The following is a 12,048-nucleotide window of genomic DNA, read 5'->3' as shown; positions in this document are numbered from 1 at the left end:
AAGCTGATGACAAAATCTGATTAAGACATTTTGCTTCCAATTAAGACTTAAAACAAAGAGCAAGCCTTAAATTCATCAACGTCTTTATTATGCATAAGAACACACAGGCAAAATGTAGCACAGCGTTCAATCTGACAAGACTTTTTTGTTGGATCTGCTGCTTTGTTCTTGACTGTGTGCTACTTCTCATTTGTAAAAACTGGCGAGAAAAGAAGCGATTCAAGCCGATCTTTGTGATTTCAGCTGAGGCACTTGATAACATGCAGTTATGATTATAATTCTCTGCAGGTACATAAGCTAACTGGCACATGGCTCAAGGACAACAGAGGACCGAGAAAGTGGCTGATTGTTCGAGCTGATGAAAAGAGAGCGAAGGAACAGTTTTGCAAAAAATCAAATGTGCACAGTTCTCCTCTTTAAATGTAGTCAACCAGCAAAGAGTTCAGTGTCTGAAGTTCACTTCTTTAGTTTTGCACTGGAGCTACGAAGCTAATGTAGCTAACAAGTAATCTGAGTTTAGCTGTGTGATGTAGATGAGAGCAGGGCACAAACTAAGCGGGATTAAAATGTACACTCTCAAAAGATGGTTCTTCAAGGGTTCTCTAGTAAAGACAATGCTTCTATATATAACCATGAACACTCAAAGAACCATTTGCATGCTTAAATGTTCTTTGCATGGTGAAATGGTTCTTCATATTGATGGAGAATGTGTTTTATATGGTCTTTTAAAGCAAAAGAGGGTTCTTCTATTGTTACAATGTCAAGCTTATAACAATAGAACAACCCTTTTTGGTGCTATACAGAACCATTTTCAAAAAGATTCTATATGGAACCATATATAACACACACTTGGAGTACACACTTAAAAAAGATGGTTCTTCATGGGTTCTTTAGTAAAGGCAATGGTTCTATTTAAATATGTATGTATAGAAACATGTATAAGATTCTATATAATAAAAAAAGGGTTCTGCTATTGTTACAGTGTCAAGCTTGTAATAATAGAACAACCCTTTTTGTTGCTATACAGAACCACTTTCAGAAAGGTTCTATATGGAACCGTATATAACACATCCTCCATCAATCTGAAGAACAATTTCACCATACAAAGAACCATTTAAGCATGAAATGGTTCTATATAGCACTCATGATACTACACAACAATCAGAAAGACATTTTTCCAGGTTTGCTCTGAATGAAAAGTTTTTTCTGATTACTGAGTTCTGTGAGTCACAGAATTAATTTCTATATTATTTTAATCTCCTTCTTGGTGGCTTTACACACAGCATTGTTTTTAAGCACTGACTCACTCACTTACTCACTCACTCACTCACTCACAGTGAGAGATAAAGTGCGGCCTCCACACGGGGGGGGGTTAGTTTTAACAGTGTTACAACAGGACCCCTAATAACCAATGAAATTCAGAATCCGTCTATATAAATTCTACTTTCCTTCAATGTAGAATTGTGTTAAATTAACTGTAACTGTATTGATTTATCCAACGTTTTAATGACTGTTACAGCTAGTGCCTCAGTCTGTTACATGTAACCCTGCCTATGGGGTTAAGTTGTAAAATTTGTGCTCACTGCAGTAGGTGCTCAAAACAAAGTTTACATTTTATAGCAGAGTTTTTATAACAATGTTGCTTGAATACTTTTGAAATGATTTAGTTAATAATAATATTTGTTAATTTGTGCCCTGCTCTCTTAAACTTTTGTCCATTTTAAAAGATAAGTAAGTCATACAGGATCGGAAACCACACAAATAAGTCTACTAGAAATAACTAGAATTAACAGACAGGGAAATAAGTGATGATTTAGACTTGCTGTTAGCACAGTCCTAATTGGCTGGGTCCAAACTTTCATTTCAAGGACCCACCTTAGGTACATTAGCCTCATAGCTCCAATGCAAAGCCAAAAAATCAAACTTCAGACATTAAGTATGTCCTGTTTAATCAACTACATTCAGGCCAAAAAACTGCACTTTTTATGCCAAACTATTCCTTTAAAAGTAAAGGGAAGTTGAATTTACCTTTGTCATTGAAGCTCAGCTAAGAGTCCTGCTCTGGCGTTTGTAGTCCTAGAAAGCACCCTCCATTGTATATGCTGAATTGCATTCATTCTAACAGAGCCACTATTGTCTCGTCATTGTAAACAGACATGAATTACCGCTATTTCTGTGCCGAGTTCCTCTTATGAGGCTGCCTTTGTCAGCATGCCTCCAAGCTAGGCGATGGTCCAGTGCACAGCATACTCGATAGTTGCACAGTCCATCCATCATGATTATTAGAAAAATGTACAAAACCAAAAGGTGCCCTCGAAAGATAAATGACAACTCACGCAGGCATACAGTAGAGCTCACTCTTCCTCATTGCACTTGGTATTGTTTAAGTGTGCGGGAGGTGAACTGTGGGCTTTTCCTCTCATTGATAGCTGCTCTGGGAACAGCTCGGGCCCACTTGCGTGGGCTGTGTGGTATTGGATTGTTCTGGCTGGCCTGGGCCTCGGCTCAGCTGGACACGGACCCAGCTTGGAGGCTGTAGGTAGTTTCAGAGTTGTGAGAGTCCCTAGTTGGTGTGCTTTCAGTTGATGTTCCTTGGCCCTTCATCCTGGAGAAAGTGCATCTAGAAGACAGAGAGACGGATCTGTATTGTTTTAACTAAACATAAAAGTGGTTGTAGTTTTGATGTAGGTGATACTATGAAGTTGGAGCTCACCCCTCCCTCCTGCTAGCCCCCAACATGCACATACAAAAAAACTTAGCTAACATTTAGATTAGCTAGCTAGCTAAAATTAGTTGTTCACAATCTAAACTGTGCTGTTTTTAGTCTCACATTACTGCTGATGCGGTTTCATACAGCAGTGAGTGTTTACATGCACTCAATAATCCATTGAGTGCATAATCAGATTTCTGCAGTAAACTGATCATTCAAATAGTCGTGTAAACAGCAAATCTGATTTCTTAGATCGGAGTAATGTCTAGAAATCTGGTTAAGAAATACGATAGAACTGGATTTTAGCTCAGTAATCAGATTTCTCAGTGCATGTAAACTCTTACTCTGATTTCTTAATAAACACCAGTGACCATACATGCCTATGTAATAATACTGCCTCCACCATGTTTGACAGATGATGTGGTATGTTTCAGATCATGAGCCCTTCCTTTCCTTCTCCACACTCTTCTCTCACTGTGATTCTCGTCCAAGTTGATCTTGGTTTTATCTGTCCAAGGAATCTTGCTCCAGAACTGGGTAGGCTTTTTTTATATGTTTTCTAGCAAAGTCTAATCTGGCCTTTCTGTTCTTGAGAGTCACCAGTGGTTTGCATCTTGAGGTAAACCCTCTGTATTTGGATTCATGAAGGCATACTTTGATTGTAGACTTTGACAATAATACACCAAGCTCCTCTAGAATGTCTTTGACTTGACTAGATGTTTTGAAGGGGTTTTTCTTCACTACAGAAAGAATTCTGGGATCATCTACTTTAGTTGTCTTTTGGTGTCGCTGAGCTTGCTAGTGCACTCCTTCTTTTTAAGAATGTACCATTGATTTGGCAACCCCAGACGTTTGTGCTATCTATCTGATAGGTTTGTGTTGTTCTTTCAGCGTAATGATTGCCCCTTTCACTTGCATCGACATCTCATTGGATTGCATATTGAGAGTTCCTGTGAACAGCGAACAGCTACCAAATACTTTTGAGCATGTGAAAATGGAGGGACTATTTAAAAATGGCTGTAATTCCTAAACAGTTAATGCAATATTCTTGTAAAACTACTTGAATTAAAGCTGAAGGTCTACACGTCAATCACACCTTGAATGCTTCATTTCAAATCCATTGTGGTGGCGTACCGAGGCAAAATGACCACAAAAATGGTCACTGTCCAAATGCTTATGGACCTGACTGTAATTGCCATGGGACTTTGAGTTATAACTCTATTTAGAGTTCCACACAGTCTGGCATAAATCCCTGTTTTTCACAATAACACAAAACCTTTCACTGACAATGTGTGTGTGTTTGTAACTGATGGCTACAAAAGTCCCAGATCTGCAGGAGAAATGTGTGTACCTGTGCCTGCTAGTCGTCCAGGTGTTGCTCCTCCCAGGTGGAGGTGGGGATGGCGCTGTAGGGGTCCATGATGACTTTGGCACAGCGGATGATCATGGCCACCAGCAGCAGGCAGAGGAAGGCGATGCATGCCAGAGTCAGGCCCTGATCCACGTCCACAAAGGCTGGGTCTGGCGTAGTCTCCTCCATCGCTTCGGTCTATCCACATCGATCCGGACCACTGCTACCATCCTGATCGCTTATCTGAAAGAGAGAGAGAGAGAGAGAGAGAGAGAGAGATAGAGAGGTGTATCTCATATCTCCTTCATAATGTCCTATGTGCAAATTACCAACAGTGCTATCCAAAACTAGTCTTTTATCAGTTTACGTTCCCAAGGCCATCATTGTCAGGATCAGTCAATATCATCAATAGCTTCTGTTTATGAGTCTGTTTCTTCAAGATCATGTGCAGGTCAGGCTACACTCGCTCAGCATCAATGAAACATTCCAATGTTTTATGGTTCTAGTGCGCTTGAAGGTCTAGTTCAGGCAAAAGTCAATCAGTCTATCAACCAGGACATGTTTGGTGTCTGAAGTTTTCTTCTTCAGTTTTGCACTGAAGCTACAAGGCTAATGTAGCTAACAAATAATGGAAGCTCATAGCTAATTAGCAATTAGCACTATGCAGCATGCCATCACAGCAAACTTGCTTCAAACTAAGTATCTCAAACAATACAGAAATACAGAACAACACAGCAAACCTAAATCAATTCAAATCAGTAAATCAAACCAACACAACAAACTTCAAAACCTGAAACTAATCATCCTGGTCTATAATACCACAGCATGAAGAATGGTTATGGATCATTCTACTGAACTGGTTCAGACTTGACTGGATTTTAGATTAAAGTCCTTTTGCTTTGAGTGACTCTTTACCTTAACTATGTATATTTTATTAAAACAAATGTTTGACTTTCCATTTTCTCACTAAATAAAAAACTATAATAACTACTGAAACAAAATAAGGTCCTTATGGACCACTTGTGTATTACCTTTTTTAATAGCTTGATGCATCGAATTAGACATTTGCTTTGACATTTTGACACATTTTAGCTTTTCTAGTAAACAACCATCGTAAGTACCCAATTCACAGACCATTCACAATGGGTAGAAAATGGCATATATATATATATATATATATATATATATATATATATATATATATATATATATATACATATATATATACGTCAATGGAACCAGACATCTTTCCAAGTCATTTTCGGTCGTTTCTTTTAGTCCATTCATCACAAAAGTTACAGACAATGTTAAGAGCAACAATTATTTTCAAATTATGTCAAAAAGTGAAAAATGACAAAATTGGTTCATATATATATATATATATATATTTATATATAAACCATTTATGAACATTCAATTTCTTTGCCTTAAGAAGCTCTTGGGTTGCTTTTACAGTATGTTTTGGGTCATTGTCCATCTGTACTGTGAAGTGCCGTGCTATCAGGTTTGCAGCACATGACCGAATCTAAGCAGAAAGTATAGCTCTGTACACTACAGAATTCATCCTCTGTCAGCAGTTACATTATCAATAAACACCAGTGACCCAGTTCTGTTGGCAGCCATACATGCCATAATACTACCTCCACCATGTTTTACAGATGATGTGGTATGTTTCGGCTCATGAGCCCTTCTTTTCCTTCTCCATTCTGTTCTCTTCCCATCATTCTGGTGCAAGTTAATCTTGGTTTCATCTGTCCAAAGAATCTTGTTCCAGAACTGTGAAGGCTTTTTTAGGTGTTTTCTAGCAAAGAAAGCTAAGATATAAAGTGGAGCTTGGCACAGATCATAATGATTTGATTGGCCATAAAACAGTGACAGCACTCACAGGAAGCAAATCAAATTTCATTATCATAAAAATATTAAGATGAATAAGTCTAAATAAATATTCTATCTGTGGGCCTGTGATCAATTTGGGTAGGCCAATCCCTGAGCAAACCTCAGACAACAAACATGTCTGAAGGTGGAGATTCTGAAAATTTGATTAATACTTTAAATAGTTCTGCACAATGCAATTTATCCTCTTTGAATTAGTACAAACTTAAAACCACTCCACAGCAGGTCTACTGAGACCAGTGGGCCATGCTTGGCTGGAACTTGTCTCAGACTTGGCAGAGAAAAACAAGCAAAGGATCAGAGCCAGAACCTGGAACGGACACAATGGGCGCACATTGCTCTCTCACTGAGGGCAGCACAGTCCGGGGCCAGTGTTATTAAAGAGGACAGATCACTTACAGCATGACTCAAGCCAGAAACATTCAACAGAGGTGAAGTGATGTAGGCCAACTTTCAAAATGAACTTTGAATGTACATCTTTGAACATAGTCACTGTGTTAACAGGTTGCACACTTTTTTTCATGTTAAGTATGTACAGTGCATTTATGTCCACTGTGGGATGAGTCTGCACATAGCTCATCTGACCACAGAGAATTACTGTATTTGTAATACTCAGGGCTGTACCTAAACTTTTTAAGGAGGTAGCATTGGTGCTGGAAATGTTACAGATATTGTAGCTCATAATAAAAGACTGTAGAAATAAAGCAACAAAATGCTTCTTCACAAACATGCAGAATCAGTTTCTCCTATCATATCGCTGTTGTCGGAAGGAAACTTTGTATCTCCATTTTTGTTGGTTTTCAGATTTTGACATAATTTGAAAATGCATATTGCCCTTTGTATTATCTGTAAATTTCATGATGAATTGACCACAGGTAATGGCCCAAAAGGACTTGGAAAAAAATTCTGGTTCCATTGACTTACATTAAAAGTAAAGTAAGTTTTTCAAAGTAGGTTTTTTAAAGTAGGTTTTTTCCTTCTCCTTGTCCTGTAAAGTTACAATTTCGGAAGGTTTTCTTCCGACAACAGCGATATACAACAGTGAAGATGGAGTTGTTTTTAATTCAATTAAAGTCAGTCGCATTACTTACTTAATAATGAATTTCCTCAAGTTTTCTGGCATTTTATGTACACTCTATAGTCAAAAGTATGTGGACACACCTCCTATTTATTGAATTTAGGTGTTTCAGCCACACCCATTGCTAGCAGGTATACAAAATCAAGCTGTGCAATCTCCATACAAAAACACTGGCAGTAGAATGGATCATACTGAAGAGCTCAGTAACTTTAAATGTGGCACTGTCATAAGATTCCAGCTTTGCTGCAAGTCAGTTTGTGAAATTTCTGCCCTGCTAGATCTGCCCCAGCCAACTGTAAGTGCTATTAATGTGAAATAGAAGCACAGTGAACCACTTCGTGTGTCAACCGATATTAATCGCATTTGTCTTATTCGTTCACATTTGGACCCACTTTTCATCGCTGTCCAGTGAGAACAACAGTGGCTGCCCATTCCAACTCTTGGAATGAAAACTTTAGTGTTTAAACAAACTGGGAACAGGTGGAAATAACTTTATAGACATCAAAAAAACTCAGCACTTAAAAGCAGTATTTGAATGAAAGAGCAAAATGCGGCTGTAACTTATGATAAGGCTGAGGTTAGCTTCTTAGTCCAATTTGCCGTTCCACCTTAAATGGTGCAGCAGTTACATTCTGTTGCATTCTGGATAATGTAACTACTGCACTATTTAAGGTAGAATGGCAATTTCGAATAGGAAGCTGGCAAATAGGAAGCTAACATCAGCTTTGTGGAAGTATGGCTGCATTAACTTCAGCTAATAAAAGCCACTGTTAGTCATAGTTTCACATTTGAATCATTCTGATAATCACGTTTGATTAGCATCATTTTAAAAACTGGAAGTAAATAGCTCTACTGATACCGTCTCCCTGTAAAGCACCAAGGTATAATTCCGTTTATAATCTGATAAGTAAACAGTGGTGATAATTTCATATTTATTTAACTACTAGGTGATTTTTGTGATGTTACACGGAAACATGAGAGGTTCAATTAAAATCTAGCAATATAATAACTGTGGTTCAATTTACATTCTGCACAGCGTCTCAACTGTTTTGGAAATGGGGTTGTACTAAGGACTATGATAACTTTGATCACTGATATCATCACAGGAACTTTACATAATACACCCCTAGTTCATACACAGCATCATTGTTATCTTGCAGAGTTCTATTAAATTACAGTTCCTCAAAGTGCATTATATCTTTTATCTTCATTTTGTGAAAATGGTAAACATTCCCAACATGTAAATAACTGAAGATTCTACTCCACTCCACTCAGTCTCTCATGCATATGCAGAAATGTCAGCATTAGTTGCAAAATAAAACCTCTAGCTGATGCTCTGGTTGCCTTTATAAGAAGCATATAAACTGTTTGCTGCCTGTTTTCTATTCACCTTGATGATGAAATGGAAGATCTTCTGGAGAAAGCTCAACCTGGGATTAAATATAGAAGAACTTTGAGGCATCTTGACTCACCATGACCTCAAACTGCCAATAACGTTGTCCACATCACAGCACTTCAAATTCAAGGCTTAAAAATACATTACCCAGAGTGCCGATGGATTATGAAAGGCCTCCACTGACAGAAAAGTAAACAAGTCTACATGCACTAATATATCTTAGGACATTTAGAACATTAGGCTCTTTCTGAACATTTTGGGGGCCTGAGTGGTATTCTACTCGGGGGGTTCCTACACACCTCAACAGTAATGCTATCCATGCGGGAAAGAAATTTTGTCCAACACTGAAACAAGTTAGCTGAGGAAAGATCTAATCAAATAAAGAAGTATTTGCTGTAGTCTATAACATGACCAACCATTAGCAAATGAATCAGAGTTAGCCAACACCTCATCAAAGATACTAACTAGTTAGTGACTTGTTATTTTATTTGAACTATGATAGGCCTTAATAGTGGAAGCAAGAAATTGAACCATGAACTCACTGTGTTTTTTTTTACTATTTGACACACACTATGGCCAAACGTATATGGACACTTCTTAATTACTGAGTTTAGGTGTTTCAAAATGAGTTGTACTGGAGAGCTCAGTGACTTTAAACTTGGCAGTGTAATCAGATGCCACCTTTCCCAAAAGACAGTCCGGGAAATTTCTGCCCTGCTACCTCTGCCCTGGTCAACTGTAAGTGCTATTGTTGTGAAATTGGATCATCTAGAAGCAACAGCAGTTCAGCCACAAAGCGGTAGACCATGCAAACTCACAGAGCAGGGCCACAATGTGCTGAAGTGTGTAGCACAAATGTCGCCTGTCCTCTGTTGCATCACTCACTACACAGTTTCAAACTGCCTCTGGAAGCAACATCAGCACAAGAACTGTATGTCACAAGCTTCATGAAATGGGTTTCCGTGGCTGAGCAGCTGCAAACAGGCCTAAGATCACCATACGCAATGCCAAGCTTTAACTGGAGTGGTGTAAAGCATGCCACCAATGGACACACGTACAGTTCTGATGGTCAGATGTCCTCCTACTTTTGGTTACACAGTGTGGATGCTAGCTAGTGAGCCACTAACTACAGTAGGCCTAATATTGGTAGCAAGAAAATGATGATGAACTCACTATGCTAAATTTTTTAAAAGAAAAGAAAAAACTTACTTACAGTGCCCCCTGCTGGCACGGGGGCCTGAAGTTAATGATAATGCTACTTGTAGCAAGAAACATCCCTGTATAAAAACACACAAGCTAACATTGTAAAAAAAGGTTTGGTATTTTTACGTAAAACAGTAGTTTGGCTGCCTTAAACTTGTGATTTTGAGTGGTTCAGCCATCAGGAGTGCTGGCCTTGTCATCAGGAGATTGTGAGTTTAATCCCTGGCAGGTCCAGGAGTCCAAGAGAGTATAGTTATCCTCATTCTCTCTGGGTGGGTAGGATGGTTCTTTTTCTCCTTCAATCACTCAGTGTTATTATAGCCAGCACTGACATCATTTTTAGCAGTTAACAGTGTTCTCCACCAAGCGTGTTGAGCTCCCCAATGATATTGCTTTAGTGGCAGTTAGAAAAGATAGGGTAGATCTTCATGTGTCTCAGAGGAAGCTTGGGTAACCTTTCCTCTCCCAGATTGGTAGCATCTTGGTGAGCTAGTTAGCGAGTGGAATTGGACATGAGCAAATTGTGGGAGAAAATTGGATAAAAAATGTGATTTTATTGCTAACAGCATGTAAAACAGACTATTATTTTGATAACTTACAGTCTAAAAAAAAAATCACGTTAGCAATTGAAAACATCTTAAATCTAGTCGATATATCCAGTATTTCATGTTATAAAATTGTTTAATAAAATAAGATTATTGAACTTATTTCTAGATTTTTTTTACTTGTGTCTCATTCTATTGGCAGATAATGTTGGTTGTGGTTTAAGACTTAAAACAACAACTGCCAAAAGAATAAGACAATTTAATTAGATCAAATTGCTTAAAACAAGTAAACAATTCTACAAGTAAGTTATATAATCTTTATAACTATTGACTGAATTTAAGACAATAATATAATTTTTTTGCAGTGTATTTGATGTTTAATTAACTGGAAACCAGGCTACACTGCAAAAAAATCATTATAAGATTATTATAATTATAAGACTATTATGAGATAATTCAACTGAGATGTTTGTTTTAAGTCATTTCATCTAAAGAAAGTGTTGTTTGCAGACCATTTTGCTTGTTTTAAGCATTATTTCTTGGTGTTTTTTCAAAACAAGTGAAATTATGTTATTATGTAGAATAAGCCATTTTAAAACAAGTACAAAATGGTTGAATAATCCTATAATATTTGTACAACAATCTCATAATTAGACATATTAGATCGATTGACTAGATTTAAGATGCTTTCACTTGCCAACATATTGTTTTTTGCAATATACTTACATTTTAGGTTTAAATAAGTGCACCGTCAATAGAACTCCATGTTTAGAGTAATAAGAAATGAAAGTAAGAACTCATGCCATGTGTGCGTGTGTGTTTAGTAGTTTCTCGCTCTTGCCAGGTCACGATCTGCACACAGAGCTTTGGTCTCAAACCCTCACGGAGAAGCACGGCTGACCGTGAACGGAGTACATGACGAATTCATAAACACTGGCCATTTGGAATCGGAATGTCTTTATGAATTCGCAGCCTTGTGTGCTCTGAGATTTCAATAAGTCTTCTAATTAAATGGCAAGCGATCGGTCAACATAGGAACCATGAGGGAACTGCAAATCAGTCCGGTTCTCCTAGCTGCTGAGGTCTGCCTGCTCAAATCACTCCAGCAGGTCTTAAAATTCCCAGTTTTCAATCTGTACTCATTCATTTTACTGTGCTGTAGGAGCCAAGCTCTTATTTTCAACCTCTTGATACATAACTCAGCTTTATTTGATCAACCGCCCTGCCTGCAGCCTGTTAGAGAGCCATATGGCAACTCCACAAAGCTAATAAAGAGTGTATTTATTACTTCAGTTCCATTTGTGCAGAGGGGTCGGTCTGAGTGGGCTTTTCATAACCCTCACTTCAGTCTGATTCAGGTCTATTATTTCACATACCCCTTTCTTCTTCTAGGGGTCTGATTGGAGAAAAGCTATATAAAACATAAAAAAGCTACATAAAACATAACTAGAAAAGTGAATTTCCTAAAGAAAATGCAGAGTGATTGAGCAGGTTAAGCAGTTCCCAGATGGTTGCGAATGTACTATGGAACATTTACGATGATATTTTAGGTGGTTGCAAAGGTGTTGATCAGTGATTGCTATGGTATCCCTGGTGGTTGCTTGGGTGTTGCTAGGTGATTGCCATGGTATCCCAGGTAGTTGCTAGGGTGTTGCTAGGAGATTGCTATGGCATTCCAGGTAGTTGCTAGGGTGCTGCTAGGAGATTACTATGGTATCCCAGGTAGTTGCTAGGGTGTTGCTAGCTGATTGCTATGGTATTCCAGGTGGTTGCTAGGGTGCTGCTAGGAGATTACTATGGTATCCCAGGTGGTTGCTAGGGTGTTGCTAAGAGATTGCTATGGCATCCCAGGTAGTTGCTAGGGTGTTGCTA

General features: G+C 38.3%; 1 protein-coding gene across 1 annotated transcript in view; it reads right to left on the bottom strand.

Annotated features, from left to right (window-relative positions):
• Positions 1-1,968: 1,968 nt before the first annotated feature.
• The window catches only part of LOC118819152 (cortexin domain-containing 1), a 30,591-nt gene continuing 20,511 nt past the window's right edge, over positions 1,969-12,048 (bottom strand). Inside the window, exons 2-3 of the mRNA XM_036586826.1 lie at positions 4,062-4,304; positions 1,969-2,620 (exon numbers count right to left, since the gene is read on the bottom strand). Of these exons, the coding sequence (XP_036442719.1) occupies positions 4,071-4,250 (180 nt within the window). The 5' untranslated portion in view covers positions 4,251-4,304 and the 3' untranslated portion in view covers positions 1,969-2,620; positions 4,062-4,070. The remainder of the gene's footprint in view (positions 2,621-4,061; positions 4,305-12,048) is intronic.

Source organism: Colossoma macropomum, unplaced genomic scaffold (genome assembly GCF_904425465.1).
Source record: "Colossoma macropomum unplaced genomic scaffold, Colossoma_macropomum, whole genome shotgun sequence".
NCBI lineage: Eukaryota > Metazoa > Chordata > Actinopteri > Characiformes > Serrasalmidae > Colossoma > Colossoma macropomum.
This window is presented reverse-complemented; position numbering and strand designations above follow the sequence as displayed.